General features: G+C 54.4%; 9 protein-coding genes across 9 annotated transcripts; 2 read left to right on the top strand and 7 right to left on the bottom strand.

Moving 5' to 3' along the window:
* Positions 1 to 14: 14 nt before the first annotated feature.
* Positions 15 to 1,915, bottom strand: BDV59DRAFT_182911 (putative iron-regulated transporter). Its single transcript, XM_073690417.1, has 6 exons — positions 1,450 to 1,915; positions 1,233 to 1,402; positions 1,146 to 1,185; positions 942 to 1,099; positions 360 to 893; positions 15 to 307 (listed from the first exon to the last, which is right to left on the bottom strand). Exons 1-6 carry the CDS (start codon positions 1,790 to 1,792, stop codon positions 41 to 43), a joined length of 1,512 nt encoding a protein of 503 aa, XP_073546033.1. The 5' UTR covers positions 1,793 to 1,915; the 3' UTR covers positions 15 to 40.
* Positions 1,916 to 2,005: 90 nt separating this feature from the next.
* On the top strand, positions 2,006 to 3,189 carry BDV59DRAFT_71815 (Kelch repeat protein). The gene is made up of 2 exons (XM_073696973.1): positions 2,006 to 2,238; positions 2,286 to 3,189. Exons 1-2 carry the CDS (start codon positions 2,079 to 2,081, stop codon positions 3,116 to 3,118), a joined length of 993 nt encoding a protein of 330 aa, XP_073546034.1. The 5' UTR covers positions 2,006 to 2,078; the 3' UTR covers positions 3,119 to 3,189.
* A 71-nt stretch (positions 3,190 to 3,260) lies between these two features.
* On the bottom strand, positions 3,261 to 4,800 carry BDV59DRAFT_194464 (mitochondrial 37S ribosomal mS47 domain-containing protein; the record flags this gene model as incomplete). Its single annotated transcript, XM_073692398.1, has 3 exons — positions 3,261 to 4,466; positions 4,531 to 4,692; positions 4,750 to 4,800. 3 exons carry the CDS (start codon positions 4,798 to 4,800, stop codon positions 3,261 to 3,263), a joined length of 1,419 nt encoding a protein of 472 aa, XP_073546035.1.
* A 349-nt stretch (positions 4,801 to 5,149) lies between these two features.
* Positions 5,150 to 6,302, bottom strand: BDV59DRAFT_182914 (mitochondrial 54S ribosomal protein uL4m). Its single transcript, XM_073690418.1, has 2 exons — positions 6,160 to 6,302; positions 5,150 to 6,056 (listed from the first exon to the last, which is right to left on the bottom strand). The coding sequence occupies exons 1-2, from the start codon at positions 6,241 to 6,243 to the stop codon at positions 5,304 to 5,306; spliced, it is 837 nt and encodes a 278-aa protein (XP_073546036.1). The 5' UTR covers positions 6,244 to 6,302; the 3' UTR covers positions 5,150 to 5,303.
* A 114-nt stretch (positions 6,303 to 6,416) lies between these two features.
* On the top strand, positions 6,417 to 8,216 carry BDV59DRAFT_182915 (mitochondrial 54S ribosomal protein mL38). The gene is made up of 2 exons (XM_073690419.1): positions 6,417 to 7,015; positions 7,072 to 8,216. Exons 1-2 carry the CDS (start codon positions 6,478 to 6,480, stop codon positions 7,794 to 7,796), a joined length of 1,263 nt encoding a protein of 420 aa, XP_073546037.1. The 5' UTR covers positions 6,417 to 6,477; the 3' UTR covers positions 7,797 to 8,216.
* BDV59DRAFT_71829 (putative mitochondrial inner membrane protease subunit 1) lies at positions 7,815 to 8,658 on the bottom strand. Its single transcript, XM_073696974.1, has 2 exons — positions 8,196 to 8,658; positions 7,815 to 8,135 (listed from the first exon to the last, which is right to left on the bottom strand). Exons 1-2 carry the CDS (start codon positions 8,553 to 8,555, stop codon positions 7,956 to 7,958), a joined length of 540 nt encoding a protein of 179 aa, XP_073546038.1. The 5' UTR covers positions 8,556 to 8,658; the 3' UTR covers positions 7,815 to 7,955.
* A 529-nt stretch (positions 8,659 to 9,187) lies between these two features.
* Positions 9,188 to 9,976, bottom strand: BDV59DRAFT_203718 (OBAP family protein; the record flags this gene model as incomplete). The annotated part of the gene is made up of 3 exons (XM_073694319.1): positions 9,188 to 9,216; positions 9,265 to 9,720; positions 9,772 to 9,976. The coding sequence occupies 3 exons, from the start codon at positions 9,974 to 9,976 to the stop codon at positions 9,188 to 9,190; spliced, it is 690 nt and encodes a 229-aa protein (XP_073546039.1).
* A 234-nt stretch (positions 9,977 to 10,210) lies between these two features.
* BDV59DRAFT_194467 (beta-lactamase-like protein) lies at positions 10,211 to 13,091 on the bottom strand (the record flags this gene model as incomplete). Its single annotated transcript, XM_073692399.1, has 13 exons — positions 10,211 to 10,294; positions 10,346 to 10,372; positions 10,426 to 10,560; positions 10,612 to 10,703; positions 10,756 to 10,966; positions 11,023 to 11,056; positions 11,107 to 11,178; positions 11,236 to 11,344; positions 11,404 to 11,509; positions 11,771 to 12,161; positions 12,227 to 12,718; positions 12,768 to 12,907; positions 12,972 to 13,091. The coding sequence occupies 13 exons, from the start codon at positions 13,089 to 13,091 to the stop codon at positions 10,211 to 10,213; spliced, it is 2,013 nt and encodes a 670-aa protein (XP_073546040.1).
* Positions 13,092 to 13,176: 85 nt separating this feature from the next.
* On the bottom strand, positions 13,177 to 14,950 carry BDV59DRAFT_182926 (uncharacterized protein). The gene has a single exon (XM_073690420.1). The coding sequence runs from the start codon at positions 14,579 to 14,581 to the stop codon at positions 13,442 to 13,444; it is 1,140 nt and encodes a 379-aa protein (XP_073546041.1). The 5' UTR covers positions 14,582 to 14,950; the 3' UTR covers positions 13,177 to 13,441.
* Between the last annotated feature and the right edge of the window lie 6,744 nt (positions 14,951 to 21,694).

Raw genomic sequence — 21,694 nt, forward strand, 5'->3', positions numbered from 1 at the left:
GATGGCTATAAAGCACGGATACGTTTTATTGATTGATGGCTCAGGCCGATGCATGGGAAAGCGGCCGCATGCCCTTGTCGCCCCCAAAACACTTTGACGTATGCAGTAGATGTCCCCGTTCACGTCGCACATATGCTGCAAAGAAAATCGCCGCTACTCCAATGGCTCCGTAGCTGATATACACAGGGTATTTGAACTGTTCCGGCCGGGGAAACACAATCGTCGTGGCAAAGGAGAGTAGTTCAAAGGTGTTCTGGAGCGCCATTTCGGTCGACGAGAACCGCGCTCTCTCATGCTCTTCAACACCCTGCTGTAGTTAGCAAGTATCCTACAATTAACGGGAAAAGTGGCGGACCAACCTCCTGGACAAGGAATTGAACAGATAGGTCAAACCCCCACAGTCCAATGCGACTCAACGCCACCCCGACTATGAGACTGATGGCAACCACCTGCGACGTTCCCTCGAGAAAGGCAAACCCTGCCACGGCCGCGGCTAAGCAGATGAACTGCCAGTTCAAGAACCAGAGTCCTGACCGGATTGGTCCTATCCGGTCCATGATGCATGGCGCTGCCCACGTTCCGGACAACTCCGCCACCACCGCTCCGATCCTCATGAGGCTGACTTCCAACGCACTAAACCCGGTGTGTAGGAGATAGGTAACCATCGTCGTGCCAAAGGAAAGAACCGTCAAATACAGAAGGCTTAACGAAAATGATGCCAAGAAGACCCGGCTGGCGATGTAGTCTTTCCAGGGGGCGGTAATATTTTGGATGTACCGCACCACACTTTGGCGGCTACGATGGGGGGTCCCGTGAAGACTGGTATCTACATCTTCCGCTTCATTCTCGGAGCCAGTCTTGTGGCGTTCCAGCTCCGGTACAGCTTTGTACACCTGCACATATGTGAGCTACCTCCATGGATCCAGACACGCTGAGCCTACCTGGGCAATGGCGATGTATTCCACAACAACACAGGATAGGTTCACTCCCAAGACTGTCCATATGGCCACCGTCGTGGAGAAGCCATCTAGGAATGAGATGACCACGGGTGCAAGGAGTTTACAGATCAGATCAATCCGGCGCATGGAAGCATTGAGGTCTAAGAATGTCAGGAACAATCAGGTTTCAATCAGATGCGGTCCTACCTTGTCTGGGATATTGCAAAGCGTCAGAGATGACAACAGCCTATCAAATATTAGAACGGTCTGTAGGAATGAGCGCAGACAGCCTACCCAATCTCTCTCCACGGAGACGGTATTGGCGCTCGCTGCGAGCTTCTCGGCACAAGCAAGTAACGCCACCGCGGTAAACAACAGCCATGTGAGATGGGTCGAGTGGGGCCTGGAGTTCAAAAGAAGTATAAAGCAAGCGCAGGACGCAGCGACGGGCAATCGCTGCCAGACTAGCCTGTCTCAGCTGGAATCCTTTGGCGGAGGACAACAGACATACTGATAGAATGTCGAATGGTTTTCAGACGGTTGGATCGGTCCACCACGGATCCGAGCCACGAGGACAATACCACGGCGGACAACGAACGCACCAGGGCGTAGATCGAAGCGTAGAGTAAAGTGCCGGGGAAGATGGAAGCCAGGAACAAAACCGAGCCAAACTCAAACATGCGGGAGTTCCAGGTGGACAACCAATGCGAGATGTAGAGTCGGAGCAGCACCGGTTCTGTTCTTCTCAATGGCTCTCCCGACTCCAGCAAGTCCGATGGTGGCAGAAGAGACTGGGTAGCGTCTGAGGGGTCATGCGAAGCCATATCAGGCTCTGGCGGAGGACGGATGGACATGGCCGGGGAGATGGTAGTGGTGTCTAGATCAACCCGGCAGCGACATCATCGCGTATGAGAAGTTCTTCGCTCTGACGTGGAGTGAGTGATACCCGGTGTGATGGAATGGAAGAGGAAGAAGAGGAGGAGGAAGATGATGATGAACGTCGAGAGAGGGACCCTTTCCCTTTACGGTAATGAACGCCCGCGTCCTCAAGGTCCCCACTCACTGTACTTCTCCCTCCATCACGACATCACATCTACATTTACATCTCCCTACCTCTATCTACATCTCACTGCCGATACAATGCCCGCTTCCTGGTCCAAACTCATCTCGGCAGACATCCTCCAACGCTCCTCGCAAGTCGTCTCTCTCACCTCGCAGAATGTCTACATCTTCGGAGGTGAACTGCGCCCCCGCGAGCCCCGGGACAACGACATCCATGTCGTCCAGAGAGACCACCCACGTCCGTCTCCCTGTCTACATCCAATCCACCCCGACTGACCTGAATAGACACCTCTTCCGTCATCCCCGCCGACACATCCTCATCTCCCGGCCCGTCACCGCGCGTAGGGTCCGCCTCGACCACCCTCCACGAGAAGATATACCTCTTCTCCGGACGGGGCGGCGTGGCCATGGCCCCAATCGAAGAGAATGGCGGAGTCTGGGAGTTCGCCCCGACGACATCGACCTGGCGTCTCATCACGCCGTCCTCCGCTGCGGCCTACCCGCCAGCCCGCAGCTACCACTGCATGGCCAACGACGGCAATGACACGCTCTACGTCCACGCCGGATGTCCCGAGAAGGGCCGGCTCGCCGACCTCTGGGCCTTTCGGCTGTCGACCCGCGAATGGACTGCGCTGCCCGCCGCCCCGGACCCGCCTCGCGGTGGGACATCCATCGCCTTCGCGGACGGGCGCCTCTACCGCATGAACGGGTTCGACGGCAAGGCCGAGCAGGGCGGCCACGTCGATGTGTACGACCCGCAGACGGGTGTCTGGTCCACCCACGCGTTCGTGGCGGACGGGGTCGCCGGTCCTGGTCCGCGGAGCGTGAGTGCCTTGCTGCCGGTCCGATTGGACAGCGGTCTCTGGCTGGTCACGTTGTTCGGTGAGTGCGATCCGAGCTCCTTGGGGCATCAGGGCGCCGGGAAGATGCGGGGTGACGTGTGGGCGTTCCATGTGGAGGATCGCGTCTGGAAACCGGTCCAGGTCACTGGGTCCGAGGCCCCTTGTCCGCGCGGATGGTTTGCCGCGGACGGAGATGGAGCGAGGACCATCGTTGTGCAGGGTGGGCTGGATGAGTCGAACCAAAGGCTGGGCGACGTGTGGGTGCTTTCGTTGTGAGCGCTTTCGTTGTGAGCATCCACGGAGATGAATGTATAGAATTGTCTAGTATTGAACGATACGATAAATACACGTCATATTATACCTACCCATGTGCAAACCCAAACCCCAAATCCCTCCTTTATTTTCTCTATTGCGGTAATCACTCCACCCACCGCAGGCCCTCCGGGGTCCGCACCGTGCGACGGGCCAGCACCTCGGCCACCTTCTCACGGACGCCCTCCTTGTTGCCCCATTTCTGCACAAAGTCGCCGACAACCTTGTCCTGGGCCTGCGTGTTGCCGCGCACGAACTTCTCGATCTCCGCCTCGCTGGGGAGGCCGTAGTGGGCATGCGGGTAGCTGTCATAGTCGGTCTCGCTGAGGAGCGGCAGACGGGACTCGCCGGGGGGGATCTGGAAGAAGGCGTCGACGTCGGCGTTCGAGACCTCCGACAGATTGGCGGGCTGCCACGAGGCCTGGCGAGCGGGCTTGGCCATCAGACGGGCCTTGACGCCCTCGACGAAATCCGGGTGCTGCATGAACTTGGCAGCGATGTGGTGTTCGCGCTGGAAGGTCTCGGAGATGGTCCATTTCTTGCCGACGCGCATCTGACGCAGGGCCACCCGGAGCGAGGTGGGCGAGCGGATCGAGAGCGTCTGCAGCGTCTTCTGCGCCCACTCCTTCTGTTCGGTTTCCTGCTCCAGCGCCTGGAAGATCTCCTCCACCGTGTTGAACCGGAAGCAGCGGTCAATGGCGCTCCGCAGGCTGCCGGCCAGGAGCATGGGCTCTTCCTGCAGCGAGGGGAGACCGGTGGAGAACTCGGCCATGGTCTTGTTCACCAGGTCGAGACGCTCCGGGAGGGACGCCGAGTCCTTGAAGACGAGCTCGGCCAGGCGGGCCGTCAGGTTGCTGAGAACGCTCGAGTGGAGGTAATGCGTCGCGATGCCGGCGTAGAGACTCTGGACGCCGGTGAGACGCTCCGAGGTGAGGGCCAGGTAGGTACCGATCTCCCCGTCGAGACGAGGCAGGAAGAACGAGCCGCCCACATCCGGGAAGAAGCCGATGGTCGTCTCGGGCATGGCGAAGACGGTGCGCTCCGTCGCGATCCGGAAGGGGGCGTGCACGCTCAGTCCGACACCACCGCCCATGGTGATGCCGTCCATCACGGAGATGAAGGGCTTCGGGTAGGTCGCGATGGTGTGGTCGAGACGGTATTCGAGGCCGAAGAAATCGGTGGATTTCTGCTGACCCTCGGGGCCCTGTTCATTCTGCAGAGCCAACGCGGCGACATCACCTCCGGCGCAGAGCGCCTTGGGTCCGGCGCCGGACACCATGACCACGTTGGCGAGCTGAGATTTCTCCCATTCCTGATCACCCATTAGCCATTGTCGCGTGACTCCGCATGCCCCCCAGTATTGTCGGGATGCTAACCTTCAGTCGAGGGAGAATCTTCCGAGCCATCGAACCGTTCAGGGAGTTGAGCTTCTTGGGTCGGTTCAATTCGATCAGCCGGACTCCGTACAGAGAATTGAACAAGACGTCATCGGGCTCATCGCCGGGCAACTCTTTGGGTAGGTCGGGAGAGGTGGACATCTGGACAGGGTCAGTCATGCTCGGAAGGGGAGATAATGATCTGGGAAGAGTGCATACGTTGGCCGACGAGCCAAAGGCCGGGTTGGTGACTTTGGCGCGGAGAGGCATGACTGCAGGAGAAGCACGCGAGATCCAGCTCGACGGCGGGGGAAAACGGCAGACACTGCGACGAAGTAACATCGAGCAGACCTCAGCCTGAGGGAGGGAAGAAAGGAGAGAATTGGAGAAGAGGATGGGGGGGAGGGGGAAAGTAATAAGGAACCTGAAGAGCGAAGTTGGTTGTTCTCCGCTTTTCGTCGCTCGACCTCGGAGTTTTTCTCGTTCCTCGCCGGGCAAAACGGCCGACGGGAGCCGACGAGAGCAGTTGATCGGGGGGGACTGAAGAGTTTAGGGGATAGAGGTGATAGATGGGTATTGTAGATTTTTTGTTTTTGGTATGGTGATTTACACCAATATACACATGTTTATATTGGATATTGGTACTGGATACTGGATACTGTATACGGAGGACGATACTCATAAATCATATGAAGCCCTGATCACAAGCAAATCAACACCCCAAGAAATACTCAAACCCACTATTTATACAGAGAACAAAACAACAGACAGATTCAGTAATACAACGCCTTCCGCGGCTTCTGGTTCAGGTCCCGCGAGTGCTGCGCCAACATGCGATCCAACGCCGCCTTCTCGACAATCAACCGTCCCGTTTCCAACAGATCCTTCACATCGACATCGCCCCGATCCAGGATCTTGGCGTGCTCGCCCACCTGCAGCACCGTCTCGAACAGTCCCTCGTCCAGCTGGTCCGTGATCAGCGTCGACCGTCCGTACTCCCGACCCCAGCCGTTAACCTTGAAGATCTCCTGGATCAGATGCGGCGTCGCATCCTCCGGGATAGAAATCTCGTTGTCGATGATGATCAGCTGGCCACGCTTGTACCGGTAACTGAGGGCAGTCCGCCAGGCCTGGTCGTAGATCTTCCGGGGCAGCTCCGTGGAGAAGTCTCGTGGGTGAGGTCCAAAGGCCACACCACCGCCCTTTCGGATGGGCGACTTCTTATCTCCCACACGAGCCCGCCCAGTCCCCTTCTGGGGCGCGAGTTTCCGGTTACTCCCATGCACGTCGGCTCTCCACTTGGTGCTCGCGGTACCTTGCCGCGTCATGTCGCCTTCGTATACAATGGCCCGGTGGAGAAGATCCTTTCGCAGGGGCATCAACAGATGGTTCTGGGGGTATTCGACGAAACGCAGGGGTTCCATCGAAGGGAACGAGTAGGTGGTGGCCTTGACCGGCTGAGGAGACCACGCGGGTCTGGCTTCGGTGGCCATGGTGCGGGCCCAGCTCTTGGCCACACAACGCTGCTACAGGAGGATCCAACGTTAGTCTTGATCTAGAAGCGTAGGACGGACAGTGTGGCAGGGGACAACGCTGGTTTCGTGACAGCAATCGCACGGGAACACATACCGTCGTGGCCTCCGACCCGAGAAAGAGACCCCCCGAGCTGCGAGTCAGCCATCTGACGGCTCGAAGCGCATCCGAGCCGGGCATTGTGCAAGAACGCGGAACGTGTTCTGGCGTGGAGGGGAATGGGGGAAGGGAATGGAGCGAGACGAAAGTGACGATGAGGACGGAGCAAGCAAAAGTTCGGCGGAAGCGGCGCTAACCCGCTGCGGCTTGGCTCCAACCCCGAAAAAGTTCAGCAACATCAATCAAATTGGAAACTTCATCCTCTGCCTCAACACTCAACCACCACCACCCCCTCCCCTTTCTGCTCCGTCAACAATGGCTCAATGTGAGCGGGCGTCCAAGCCCTTGCTCCAATATCTCCAGAGATCCTGCTCTAAGGGCCTCCCCGGTCTCCAGGTGCAGTCTACCCGGGCCTTCCAAACATCCTCGCTCCTGCGCGAGGAAGTTCAGTCCGAGGCCAAGAGCCAGCCATTCTACAAATCTCCCGATCCGTCCCTGGTTACGAGCCCCAGACTTGAACGACGCCTGTTGCGACAAGGCATCGCCCCCGTGGGCTCCCGTCGCCGTCGTGCCGCACTGCAAAACTCCACCAACGTCCCTTTCGACCAACTGCCCTACCAATGTTTCCAAGAGGCCCGGAAGGTCCTCCTGCAGGACCGCGACGACAAGCTGAAGCAGATCGCGGCGATGAGTGAGAAGATTGCCCGGTTGGAGGCGGTTCCGACCGAACAGGCTGGAGGAGAGCAGGTGAAGAAGTCGAAGCTGCGCGCCATGGAGCTGCATCTGGATCATCTGAAGATCCTGGCCGACTCTAACGATCCGCTGGTAAAAAAGAAATTCGAGGATGGAGAGGGTGAGTTCCTCTATGTTCGATCGAACATCGCATCCCATGTTCTGACGTTCCTGCAGGTGACATGAGCAAGCCCATCTACCGCTACCTGGCCGATCGGAAATGGAGGGAATACCGCCGCAAGATCCTCGTCCAACGAATTACCCAGATGAAAGTCATCCCCGACGTCCTTCCCCACTGCGATCCGATCGTCGATACCAAGATGTACTTCGGCCGCAACATGGTGCAGCCGGGAGAATTTGTCAACTCCCAGGCGAGCACGTCCGCCCCCAAACTGGACATCCAGCTATTCGACCGGGGGGAGCGCCTCGTGACGATCGCGGTTGTCGACCCGGATGTCCCCAACGTCGAAAAAGACGGATTCGACTACAAGATGCATTACCTGGCCGTCAACATCCCCATCTCGGCCACCTCCACCAAGGTCGATCTCTCCAAGCTGTCGACCGATGCGCAGGTGGTCCTTCCCTGGGTCCCTCCCGTCGCGCAGAAGGGAAGCCCTTACCACCGGTTGTCTCTGTTTGTGATGGAACAGAAGGACTCGAAGCCGCTGGATTTCACCGCCGTGAAGGCTAAAGAGACCGACCGCGACAACACGCTCCTCCGCACCCTCCAGGCGCGGTACCACCTGAAGCCTATCGGAGCACACCTGTTCCGTACCCATTGGGACGAGACGATGGAGGCCGTCATGAAGCAGCTCGGATACCCTGAGGCGGACTTGGAACTGCGTCGGAAGCGGGTCGAGCCTCTCCCCTACAAGCGGAGAAACCCCTCCACGTTCCGGTGATTGCCCGGACGTCCCGGTCGATTTCTCCTAGGTGTTCTATCTTTGGTTCCCGATCTGTACTGTACAATTGATATGTATGAATATGCACACAGTTCCAACTCCGACCAAACGCCCAAAAAAACTCCTCTGCCGGCCCTGCGTAACGTAGCGTACAAGCGACTATTCCTCGGATAACTGCGCCGGTTGCAGGGTATTGCGCACCCATTGTATCTTCGATGGGGGCCAAACACGAGCGATGACCTTGCCGTTGATGAGACCCATGGGGACGGGGCCGTAGTTTCGCGAGTCCCTCGACCAGGGAAGGTTATCACCACCGAGGTAGACGTGGCCTTCGGGGACCTACAACCCAGAACATCAGTCAATATGGATAGTGCCGAACCGCAAAGCCAGGCAACCCACCTGGATCATCTCCTGGTCCTTCCCAACCTCTGTGCTAAACGGCCGATCGCGACAGATAAAATCCCCCGGCATCCCCAGCACCCGCTTCGCCCCGTTCATTCCCAGGAAGGTCGGATGGTAGAACCGCACCACATCGCCCACTTCAATGCCCTTCCCAAGCCGGTGCACCCGTGAGATCATCAAGTAGTCGCCTCGAGGACTGAAAGTGGGGTACATCGACGGCCCTTCGCTGAGCTGGACGGTGATCAGGTGCTCCCAGGCCAACGTGCAGGCGCAGAAAAAGCCGACGCCATCGAGGACGAGACGGAACACGGCTCCAGGAGAAGACCTCCTCAACGCTTCACGAAACAATCGCTCCATTGACCACACTGAGCATCTCCAATGGAGCGGGCGATGACGGCTGTTGGTGTTGCGACGAACTTATGATGCTCCGGAGCTGCGGCGGAAGCTCCGCAGTCACGTGTGGTACTCCTTAAAAAGGCTTTTCGCGGTGGGGATCGCTGCAGGTTTTTTTCCCTTCTCTTTTCCCTTCCTCAAGGTCTACTACTCACAACACCCATCGGACTTGATGGACAGCTGTTGATGAGCTTTTGATGACGCTCTCATGATTGAAGCTGCATAGTGTCTACAGCTTAGTCTCATGAAGGATTGCACTACAGTTGGCTGGTTAATGTGCCAGTCGACTTGTTATCATCGTCTCCCATGTACACCGACCCAACAGGAAGATATCCATCCTACCCTCCCGCTTCTAAATTGCTAGAGCTCGTCGTTGTCGAAATTAAACACCAGAACGCGCGAGTGTGGACAGAGAAGCAAGATGAACTACAATTGTCACGCATGTGGCAGATCCCGGAACGATAGCTCGGCTTGGACCCCATTTAACTATGGGAATGGGAAGCTGAGTGGTAAGAAGGGACACAAAATAGACTCGATACTTTCCAATGTATTCCGTTCAATCTCCCAACTTTTCCTACCGTTGGATGATCGCTCCATCACTTCCCCTTCCACATGGCATCGGCATCTAGACACATGAGCAAAATGCCCACAAGCGACTATTGAGAAGACTCACCCGGATGCCTCTCAGGAGGCGGGATATCCTTTCTCTTCTGCGCTTTCGTGCGATGGTCCGTCCCAAACCTTTCATCTCGCTCCTTGCACAGTCCCTCCAGTCCGCCCGCATGCGCCACGCGAACGGTCTCATCAGAAGTGAAACCGCCCATTAACTGCGGCGGGCCCAAGGGCAGCTGGTCGCCCCGATCTACCTGCCAGAAATGATAAGTCTTCCCGTAGAGAGGTATGACGTCTCTAAGTTCCGCCGTTTCAGCGGCATCCCACGCTACATCTGGCACTACGGTGGGAGCCGGCATGATGAGCATCCCACTTTTGACTTCGTATTCGTGCGTATGCCACAGCTTGCGCTCCTCCGCCGGAAGTGTCTCAAACAGTCGCGGGGTGATCATGTATTCAACCCCGAGGAGCCGGGCATTTGGCTTGGTCGAGTCGTAGAGCAGGCATTGTCGGAGGTCTATCGATATAGTCAGCGATGCAGTGGCGGGAGCCTCAGGAGAAGACACACCTTCGGTGACGTGCGCGCAGTAATGGTTTGCTTCCACACATCGTGTGGGGTCATCTGCGTACACATGGAATGCGTTTAGATGGGCGCATATCTGCTTTGTCGGAGTGAAGTCCTGAACCATAGCCGCGCCGCCTTCCAGCCCGCGACTTTTGGCCGTCCGTGGGTCCCCAGGGACGTTGTTGCTGTCTGTTGGGATATCGGACATGATCAGCAGTGGTTTATTTATTATACAAAGGCACTATTCCCATATTCGAAGGAACTGGGATTATACTCGCGTTGGGGCGTTTATAAGGTGCGTGCTGTAGATGTGGCTACCTTACGTCACAATGATCACCAAGAAACCATCAAGCTCGGATGGAGTGGTATACCAACAATTACTTTAGATCTTATTTTACCGACAGAACCAACCGCATATCGATTCCGTCCAATAAGGTTTTCCTTACATAGCGTTCTTCATTTCCCGGAGAGCGGCCATCACCTCCACCGGGTCAGTCTTTCCGGTCTTTTGCTGGATCTCGGGGTCCTACGGGTCGGTTTGTTAGCTTCACATCTTGAATGCGGAACATAGACTTACATTGACCCTCATGAACACATTATGAAGCTGTTGGCGCAGTCAGCAGATAGAAAGCACTAAGCAGTGACATTAGGGCCTACCTTCTCGTCACCGATAGTGAATTTGCCTTGGGTTTGTTGGTTCTGTTCAGCGAATGCCTCGAGCTTTTTGATAGGCTCCGATTGGGACACGGCAAGGCAGAACTTGACATTCCCCTTGGTGTATTCGTGTCCTGGCTGTGATACGTCAGACATCGCCCCTTGACACATTTCGAAACTAGAACGTACGTAGACCTTGGTATCATCTGGCAGAGACGCAAGGGTCTCATTCAGGGCCTTGTGCATCTCCGGGGCAGTGCCCTCAAAGAAGCGACCACAGCCTAGTCGCGCTAAGTAATGATATCCGTATACAATCATTGGATCACCACTCACCCCCGATGAACAGCGTGTCACCGGTGAAGACCACCCGCTCTTCACCATCCTGCATGAAGTAGCAGATACTGTCTTGGGTGTGGCAAGGGGTATGCAGGGCTTTCACAGAGATGCGCTCCCCGATCTTGAAAGTCTCCCCGTGCGCAGGGGTCTTCGTGACTGACTGGCAGTTCCGTCCACCAATGACGGGGAGTTGACCAAATGTTTTGAGCTTCGTTGTGTTAGCCATCTGGTCAGCACTCAGAAGCATGCGTCGCCATCGGTTACCATTTCATTGTTGCCGCCGGCATGGTCCCAGTGACTAGTGATATCAGCCAGCGTATCTATCCTTCAACAAAGTTTGGAACATACTGGTGGGTGTTCACGATCGCCGTGAGGTCAATTTTCCCCGCTCTGATCTGAGACTGCAATTCCGGGGCCACTCTAGACATGAGACGATCAGAAGGCAGCCGATCCCATCCAGCAGTAGAGCCCACTCACTCAGGCGGATTGGCCGGGTCAATGATCACCGACTGCTTCGTCGGCTCATCCGTCACCAGGTAGGCATAGTTATTGCCCTTCCCGGTCCCTTCAGAACCGCAAATGAGCGCTAAGTTAATGACATTTGTAAGAAGGGTTTGTTGACATACACATCGGAATCGACTGAACATGCATCTTTCTGGATTGTTGCACTCGTGCGGAGGACAAAGTGAACATGGGACGGAATGCAATCGTCGGTCGAACTGTTCTTAAGAGGAAGCTCATGGAGGGGAGTCTGAGCTTGTGCAGCTGCACTGGATGCGGGGAGAATGAGACGCACTGGAATAATCGGAGGCCGTTGATTAGCAATTACCTCATAGCTGCACCGCCACTGTGGCTCATCCTGCACACATGATGTCCCGGAGTATACCAAGGGATATAGCTGGTAAGAGGAAGGAGAATTAAAGTGTATTGTTTATTTACATCAGACAACACCCAGCGGCCGACTATTCCATGTCTCTACAACATCCCAGCCGAATTGCTTCAAGTCGCTGACATCCTGGTTTAATGTCTCCGTAGCCATGTCACCTCTTGTCTCCATCGATCGATCCAAATCCGATAGTCGAGGGAGACCGTCGTCCACTTTGCGTAACGTCTCCTTCAAAAGCGCTGTCCAGTGGCTCGACGTCCCCTCGCAGACAGAGATCAAATACGCACGCGGAAGCAACCACCGCCGAGATGCCCACTCCGAAGATCCAAGTATATGGTCCAGCCACTGGTAGATCCCCTCGCAGCGGGCGTCACTCTTCGCATCCGACGGTGCGTCAAACGCCAGTGCGTCAACCATTCCCTCCGCCAAGGCAACCAGAAACGGGGGGTGTGCCTCCGTAATATCCTGCAGGAATCGGTCCCACTTGGTGAATACGTCACTCAATGAACTTCCCAGTCTGACTCCAGATCAGCCAAGGCGAAACATGCAATCAGAAAAGTAGCTGCACGAGGGAAAACTCACGTCCGGCCAGATGGCACCAAGACCGACTCATTGAGGAGAACCCTCGAAAGCGCAACCGCTCCCTTACTGCAACTCCGACATATCGAGCCCAATTGCGTCGCGACGGAGGACAACTGTTGCTGAACCTTCCTCTTCTTCCGGGGCGGGTCTGTCGTCTCGCCGCCCTTCACGAACAGCTGGTCCAGGCTGGTTTTGACGAGGGCCTTTGCGGGCTCCAGGTCCTCCCCGTCGGCCGGCTCATCGGACGGTTCGGCGGCCACCACCTCCGGGGCTAGCACGGTTGTGAGATCTGTCTTGGCCCAGTAGTAGTCCCAGAGCCACTCAAGCGAGCGCTGCGTGGCGTTCCGCAGGACCGTCAAGGACGGGAGTTCACGATGCGTGGCCTCATGCCGCAGCTCGACGAAGGACGCCGGGAGGCCCAGATCCACGGCGCGCTGGAACATGGTCTTTCGCTGGCCGTGGAGTTTGGAGTCCACCAGGCCCGTCACAAAACTAGGCTGTCAAAACGGACCTACACGAGCGGTGTGAAGGGGTTACATACCGACAGAACGCGGCGGAATACGTAGCTCGGATAGAGAAGACGGAATTTTTCTGCGCATCGTCGTGCAAGACGGCATCCGTCAACAGGGCCGTCGCTTCCACGGCGTGGGGAAGGTTCCCGCGGATTTTCCAGACGGCAATCTGCGTCTCTGCATTAGCATCTGGACGTATCGTCGGCTGATATAGGATTCTTATGAGGACATACCGTGGCGCACGCTTGCGCCCGCATGTCGGGGCCATTATAGGCCGGGGGAGGGTAGAACTGGTCCCGCACAGCGAGCAACTGACGATGTTCCTTCCATGGAGTAAATAATACTTTTGCCATTGTATCTTTGCCCGTAGAAGATCATCTGGGATACGACGGTCGTCATCGGTGTATGGTGATTTTTATGGGCGGAACATAGTTTCTCCTTCCGCCACGCTTATCCCGCCCTTCGTTTCTTCCCGGCTACTTGTCTACGGCATACAACCAACTCTAGGGAATGTTTAATTGTCGCACGTTTTCAACGACACTAGTCTTCAGACTCTAATACATTGAATTCAGAGTGCAAAATCGAACTGATCCGTCCCACAGGGTATACCGTGTACATGCAACGCCAAAGTCAATACCAATACTCCTCGCTATGCAATCAATAACAAAAGGAAACAAGCAACGAATGGGGTCGAGAAAAGAGGCTATAGCCATCCGTATCCATAGCTCATGCAGGGCTGACTTGCTAGGTTAAAAAATTGCTGGTATCCAGCGGCCGGCTGCTCGGGCTCATCGTCCTCGAAAAAGAAGGACTTTTGCATCATGCTCGTGGCCGGTTTTGTTGGCTGGCTGAATGGTCTGTTGACGTCCGGTCTGATCGGACTGCTTGCTTCCGACATGTCCGCATTGTCGTTCTCGTTCTCGGCATCCTTTTCGTCGGCTTCGTCCTCGGACGGGGTGAACGTCTCCTCCAGTTTCAGACCCTTCCCGGGACGTCCTTGGGCATAGTGATCGGGGAAAGTTTCGGGATGGTTGTACAGCCCCATGCCGATGAGTTCATCCCCAGTTTCGGCGGGCTCCGAGAGCGATTTGGTGATGGGCTCTGGCTGCTGGATGGGCAGGAAGTCTGGCGTGGAAGGTCCAGACAAGCAACCCGACGAGGGCACGCTGGCATAGCTCGAGCCTGGGATTTCTGCTGAAGGCATGCTGTTCTGCATGGACATCATGTCGAAGGCCCAGCCATCAGGCATTGGCTGGGTCATGGCGGGGACGTTGGATGAAGCGGTGTCCCATGACATGGGCGTTTGCAGATAGGATGACTGTTGCATTGCGAAAGGGTCGGGCATGTCTCCCGAGAAAGCGTCGGTTGAGGGGGGAATATCCGACGTGGTGTAAGATGGCATCATGTTGAAGTCTCCAAAGGAAGTCGGCGTGAGGTTGGGTTGTTGTTGGGGGGTCAGGTTCATGACGGCAAGGTTGTTGGCCATCGTGGCAGGAAAACACTGAGGCGACAAATACTCGGTCGATGCGAGTGAGGCGGGATGCCAACTGATCGGACGGGGGGCTCGCTTTTTGCACATGGCAGAGGCCAAGAGAGCTGCGTTGAAGGGGTATTGATAGCCCTGGATGGCGAGAGGTTGCTGATACCGGGGAGACGTCTGAGATACAGCAGCCCTCCGTCTGCCCGCAGAGGAAGGACTATTGCCTGCACTCCGAGGTTTTGTGATTCGACCAGCATTCCTTGGTCTGGGGAAGGCATACACCAAGTCACCGAAGGCGGATGAAGAGGCGTGGGACAATTGAGGCCCTCTGAAGGCAGCAGGTGGTTGCCAGTAGTCGGCCATGGGAGAAAGATAGAATGGGATAGAAAGGAAGAGGGTTAGGTAGAGAGACGACTGGGAGAAGGGAAGGAGGGATCAGTTTTTTTAAGCAGCAAAGAAATGGAAACGCCAATGGAAGACGTCGACATACATAATGGGCATGCAAGCAGGTCAGAGTTGGGTAAAACGGATAGGGTAGGGAAGGTTTATAGGGAATCTAGAATGCAGGTGGGATCCATGGGTGACTGCAGCCATGCAGTATGCAAAGGGATCTGTCTGATGTAGTCAGTTTTAGTATGGATTGAAGGATGATGACACAGGGGGCCTGAGGGTCACAAGGCGAGAGAGAGTGTGTGTGTGTGTACCTAGATGAACGATGTTACGTGAGTCGATCGTGATCCGTAATAGTAATCTAATTACGGAGTCAAGTCCAGAGACAATAATAATAATAATTAAAATAAATTAGAATAATGAGACCTTAGGAAAAATCATTGATCTACCAGCCGCCCCAGTCAGTTCCGATCCCCAGTGCGCCAGGGAAGTCTATTCGCGGGCACATGTTGGGATGACACCGGCCGACGTTGACACTAACGAAAGGAGCCTACAAGTGGGGAGGGACGCTTAGGGAAGGAAGGGGAGAAGCCTACGCCGGATAACTCTAGGTGCGAGACCCGGTAGTCGATTCAGATGATCTTGAATTCCAGGGATCGGTATCGAATATTCGTGGATTTTATTATAATATCCCGTCCTATGTTTAAATTTTTTTTTCTATTCTTTTTTTTTTTTTTTTTTTTTTTTTTTTTTTTTTTTTTTTTTTTTTTTTTTTTTTTTTTTTTTTGTGAATATTTTGTTACGGTATTAGTTTTATTCCTTGTCGAAATTCGATCAACGACCCATGGCACCATCCAAGACGGGGCAAGGAAATACTCATGATGGGTCTACCCGGTCCTAGAAAATGATTGGAGGAAGTCAGGAGGATGATGATGATGAGAATGGATTGGCTGAATCATAATCAAAATCATAAACTTCCGTAGGCAAGGTCCGTGTGAGCCCCATGCTGTAGGTCCAAGGTGCCTACAATACCACTAACCCCATACCTACCAGATAGAGGCCTTAGTATCTTACCCTTAGGTACCTAGGTAAGTATCTTACGGCATAATAACCCCATCCACTATGAAGAGAACGACCCATAGACCAGACCAGACCCATCAACCATCAACATACTTTCAACATACCAACCCTGAGGATCCTCCCGTACGGCGTATATACTTCCTATCCATGCGAGGAGCCAATATCAAAAAGCAACCAGAATGTACCGAGTCGCACGACCAATATGACCCACCATCCAATCCAAACCCTTGCCCCCCTGTGGCCGCATCCCCACAAGTTCACCGTTTCCAACGCGTCACAACGCCGGTTACGCAAGGGTTACAATAAAATGTATGGAGTCAGTCCAACCCCCCTGGCCTTTGCTTTCCCTGGGTGGCTCTGTTTTCCTCATCCGTTCAGTCACTCATGGTATGAGCCACATTCATAGGTTGGGTTGCCCGGACACAACATGGTCTCAACGCCGTTACTCCGTCTTTCCTTGCCTGGGACAGCCGCAGGGTACACGATGGATGATGACCATTCATTCATTCTTCGCCTGTGACTGTTTCTTCGGACTGGTCGGGCGCTTATCCCGCCATCCTTTGCATGGTTGAACTTCCCGGCTGATCAATTTACTCCGTCCTGTCCTGTTCTGTCCTGACTCGTTCAACACGATGCAGATCTCTTCATTCCCTCTCGACCGACAGATGGGACCAAATAGCGTATGCGTACGCAGTACCCCATCTTACGGATTAGTCTTCGGGCTATAACTGCGTACGGCGTAGAAACTAATGATTACCATCATAAATAAATTCTCCTCCTTGAACCGCCAAGACGTCAAGTCTTATCACTCAACTCTGGGTGAACTGGAGACTTCAGATCCCTTCTACCGATAGTCATTCTGCACATTTAATCTGCCCGGTGGAGCCCTGGTTTCATAGTCCACCGGTTGCCACCCGGTGGGAAAACGCACGGGAAGTTCGGCTACGGATGGACCACGAATTCATTCTGACGAGATGGCAATGGGTATTCGAACGGAATTCTGACGACGCGAAATTTGCTCAAGAACAAAGCCATGCACGGTTGGGTGGAGCCAGGCAAGTTCTTGTCGTCCCTGCCGTCAACACATCGGTACGGCGTACATGTCTCCTAGAGGCTGACAGGTCCAACTACACCACCACCCGCTCCTTTGCTTTTCCAAAAGCGGAACAAAGAAGGTTAACCATCATTCGGTCCAGACATATGAATGACTTCCAGGCGGACTGGATTGGGGCCAGGCTCTCGGGCTGTAGTCTTGGACTAATTAGCTGGCCAACTCCTCCTAACCAACTACGGGGAACCGCCCCTCAGCCCCCTCCTCAGACGTTTGACCTGGACACGACAGAAAGATATCGAGGGTAATCAAACCCTTGGTCTAGGTTTCAAGCAGTCGTTCTCCCTTCTCGGAGGAAAGTAAAATCAAATCAAGTCGAGACAAATCAAAGCATAGAAAGCAGACAAACCTGACATACATCAGCAGAACCCAATAGTCACCGAGAATGGGTTAATCCCCGGCTTCTGTCCCTGCCCAGAACCCGACTCCTCGGGGAAGTGGGTAATGGATGGCTGTGAAAAAGCCCATGATAGAATTTTTTGCCCCCTAATTTTTCTTATCCCATCGTGTGTCTCCGCTCGGTACGACCCAGACACGGATGAAATCGACATCATCGCAAACGACTAATCGGACAATTGAGATCATCCCTGGGTGTGACTACAAATCAGAGGTCGGAGATTACAGGAGGAGAACGACCAGGAACGCATGTGCAGACCCACTGTGCCACCGAGCTAGAAAAAGAGAAGAACAAAATTCCAGAAGGTCAGGGGGGTGAAGGAGAGAAGAAAGCAAGGCGCTGAGTGGGTCGATTCCTGTTTTCTCTCTTTCTTTCAAGTCCCATTCTTGACCTTGCGATGCGTACTCCGTAGGTACGCAGTACATAACTCCTCATACAGATGGAATCCGATCCCAGGAACAGGGATCTTGTCGGAGACTAACTCCATTCGTAAAATCTCGATATCGACTCGGCTCCTTACTCCGTCCTGTGATGGTCAATCATCTATCCATCCTCTCCTGCTTTCTCCTAAACACCCACCAGAAACACTCCGCATACGGCGTAGGCAATCTCCTGGTTGATTCTTGAATCTGGAGTTTGACGGATAGTCGGCCTCTTTGACCCCATTCCTAGCCTACCTTACTGTCGATCGTTGCCTGTCCGAGCCTGCAGTTCCGCTTGCATACGAGACACCAGACAAGCCCTGGCTGGCGCTTACAGAAAATTCCCTGGTCTCCGTAAATAATCAGCCCCTCCCCACTTGGCTGATAATTAAGATCAGTCGGTACACTCGCCCCATCAATGCTAGTGACTCTTCTCCTTGGTCGACGCCATGTGCAAGATGCAAGTCGGCGTGGGTGTGATCCCTTCCTATTCTCGTTACTGTCTGCACATCGATATCCTAAACCTTTTCCTTCCCCTTCCCACAGCCGTTCACAGCTCTTGGCTCAAGCGGCGCAGTAATATTTCTTTTCCTTTTTTTACTTTTAGTTTGGTGGGAACAAAGATCGTCTTGTCCGCTAGGGCGTGGTCAACACCGTACAATACGCACAAGCCCAAAGCATAACTGTATTACGGTGGAGGTGGTTGTTTGTCGCCCATCGGCATATGCCACGCTCGGTCCAGAATCAGGAAAATGGCGGTCGCCGTCTAGTCTGGTCTCAGATAGAACCGTAGCCTAAGTTCAACATTTGGTTTCGGGGAGAGTTCTCGACTATGTAGGGATCTACTCACTAGCCAACGGACGGCTGATCAGGTTACAACGCAAAGAACCAAGAATGTCCACCGGCGCCGTACAGCGTACTCCGTACATGTTTTCGTTCTTCTTTCATATCCCTTGGGGGAAACTTCATACGTTGTCCGGAACTAGACGCTCCTTCAACAATGATCAATTTTAGGACTCCCACGCTGCTATCCTGAACCGGGCCCAAGCGTTCCAACAATGGATGTGGCCGGCGCTAATTGATTTGGCTTGCCTTAGTGCCATGTCATTAGCCCCTTCTTTTAGCCTGGAGGCTGCGAGGGCCCCGTGTCCATTTCTATTTTTCGACTGATATGAACGGTCCCCCTTGCAATTCCATTGGTGGTGGGGGACGTCCATCAGCAGATGGTCGGTACGATTGCGAAGGTTGGGACCTTAAAATAACAGCCGCATTCCAGTTTGATGGCTTTTTCTTATTTGCCTATTTTGTTTTTATGTGGATGATGACGCCGCCCGCGGTGTGGGCCGTATGAATGATCCTCCCTGGCTGCCTGCTTGGGACAATGAGAGTCGTCCATCTTCCGAGTCACGCTGGGTGAGATGTAACACGAAGACGCCCCCAAGACAGACAACTGTGCCGCAGTGGATGCGGTGGCCCTGATAGTACGCAGTACGTATACTCCGGTGGGAGCTGTCTCAGCTAGTGATGGTGACCACGACGGTTGTCGCCCACTGGAGAACCCCCTTCTCCATCGCGAAACTCAGAATCCTTTGTTCGGGGTTGACCCGTCCAACGAGTCAGAGAATGGCGAAACAGCGTGCCGCGTGCCATGGCCCGACGCCATGGCGTCCGAGCTCTTCGTCAGTAACCAAGCAGATCGCAGAGCAGACAGTTGCCGCCCAAGACTGCGTGGAGAGCTATCAGCGGGTCGCAACTGAACTGGCAAGATTGACACTGACTTCCCCTCCGTAGCATCCACCTAGAGTGCTGATGATGTGCTCCGCATGCCCTCCGTCCCGAGCGCCCAGGCGGCTGCATTCGTGTCTGTTTTGTGGATTCCTTTTTTATCTGTTCCCTGTTTAATTTGCTCTCCTTCGGCGGCTTCTGCAGGTCGCCATGAGTCAAATGGTATACATACATATGCATGCATTGGAATCAAGGCACCTTAGGCCGCAAGGGCGTACGTACCCCAAGTAGGCAATCACAATCCGGAACTCCACGGTAGCAGTGGCTGATCCTTGTATGATGGCATGGGGGAAATTCGGTGGGAGATTGGAGACGACATGCACCATGGCCATTCGAGAAGCAGCATTCTGGATTCCTGCATCCCTCCGATCGTGGGTATCACGGAATGTGGCCAGTGCTTGGGTTTGAATGATGCCGGTCTGGAAGTTTACTTGGGAGGGGAGGCCATTATCCTCGTCGCTTTACTTGGTACATTCTGATAGGGAATACTACCTTGAAGAGGTCCCTGATGTTCACGGAAGTACTTTAAGCAGAGACCACCATACCAACCCGGACAGTTGTCAGACCACCGTGTGTGACGGTCCGGCAATTCATGCAGGAGAAACAGATGCGTACGCAGTACAAATGCGCCTTCATCAACTGCAGTAGTAGCTGCAGGGCGACGGAGCCACATGACTTGGACTGCTGCTGTGCCCTAATCTGGGCCCTCGGCCAATAATTACTTAAATCCATGCTCCCCCTCTTCGACCGACATGCGGTGTGCACCTGAATGCGTTTCACTAATTCATCCCTGGTCCCTCGTTAGATGGAACACTTTAGGTAGCCGAGTCGAAGGGAAGCTCGGATCTCCCCCTTTCGTACAACATCCACCCGTCTCCTCGCCTCGGCCCAACTTTCGCGTTTGCCCTCGCTGAGAGCCTGGACGCTTCGTATGGAGAAGGGGGGGTAGCCGACCGGTCAGGATGATCCAACGATCAGCATCTGACTGGGGACCAGATGGAATCGCTATGGAATCGGGAGAAGACTGTCCCCACTGTTGAATGACCGAAACAGGCAGTTAGGGAACTCTCACACCCCTGCGAATGACTTACTCAGCGGTAGACAGATCCTGGCTGCAGTGTCACGGTAGATCCGAGTGGAGCACGGGGCAGAATGGAGGTCTTGCAGTTGCGACGTAGCAAACTTACTTATGTACTCCATTTTCCCCCGTAAGGCATACGTATGCATACGATAGAGGATATAGGATCTTGTCCGATGAAGAGGGAAAAAAAATGTCCTTGACTCCTGCATTTGAACGCACCAAAATGGCAGATTATCTGATCTCGCAATACTAAGCGACCAGTTGCGAGGGGCCGTTGGTGGGTCGCATCAAATAGAGACCGGGATTCTAGTCATGGCTGCTTCAGGATAGTGTCCAGAAAGGAATCCACCCTCCCTAGAGAATCGACGTATCGACTCCGCCAGAGGAGGTCTCAGTGGATTCCTCCCTCCCATACTTTCGATCCCCCCTCCCTGGCCCATAACTTAGACGAGAACGAACTAACTCCAAGTCTCCGGTGGCATGCAGGATTTTCCTTTCCCCTCCGTCAAAGCGGTAAGGTGCAGACGATAGCGCTTCGTTCCAGATGGGGAACCCCCCATCGGATTTCTGCACGATGACGATGGGGTCCAATTTGCGGATGGCGCTTGGTTTGTCTCTCCCAGACCAGACTATTCTCGATGACTCCCATGGTCCAACGGGAGCCTGGTGGTCTTGGTGGCGCTCATCGTGGGGTGTTCCAGTCGCTTCGTTTGGACTACTGAATTGTTCTTAGTACGCAGTATGTACAGAGTACTAGGGAGAAGTAGGACCTACTAGGGTCGCCCGGACAGCCACATGGCGGAGTGCCCGAAACTAAATAAAATCAAAGCATCATATGTAATATGCACTGGCTAGTTCCCCGGCGAATGTGTCGGTACTTCCAGGAAACCATGTCACTAACTCGACTTGGTTGAGGGCGTGCTCCTATCATCCCTTTTCTCTGAACCATTGATTGCGGTCCGTCTCCGTTCACGGCTTACCAATCTTACTCTGAGTCACAGGACATTGGGGGATGTAATAATAACACTACTAATTAAGACGAGGGGGCAAAACGGAGCCTGCGGGATTCTTTGGGCGTGTATATTGTGGAGCCAAGTTATTTTGGTGGCTGGCACGTTGCCGATGATGGTGATCATCATCATCACTCGAGAAAAGTCGTCTACGGCGGTTGATGGTATTGTATCCGTGACATGGCTTCGCGGGCTATCGA

This window comes from Aspergillus ambiguus (assembly GCF_047715705.1).
Source record: "Aspergillus ambiguus strain CBS 117.58 unplaced genomic scaffold BDV59scaffold_26, whole genome shotgun sequence".
Lineage (NCBI taxonomy): Eukaryota > Fungi > Ascomycota > Eurotiomycetes > Eurotiales > Aspergillaceae > Aspergillus > Aspergillus ambiguus.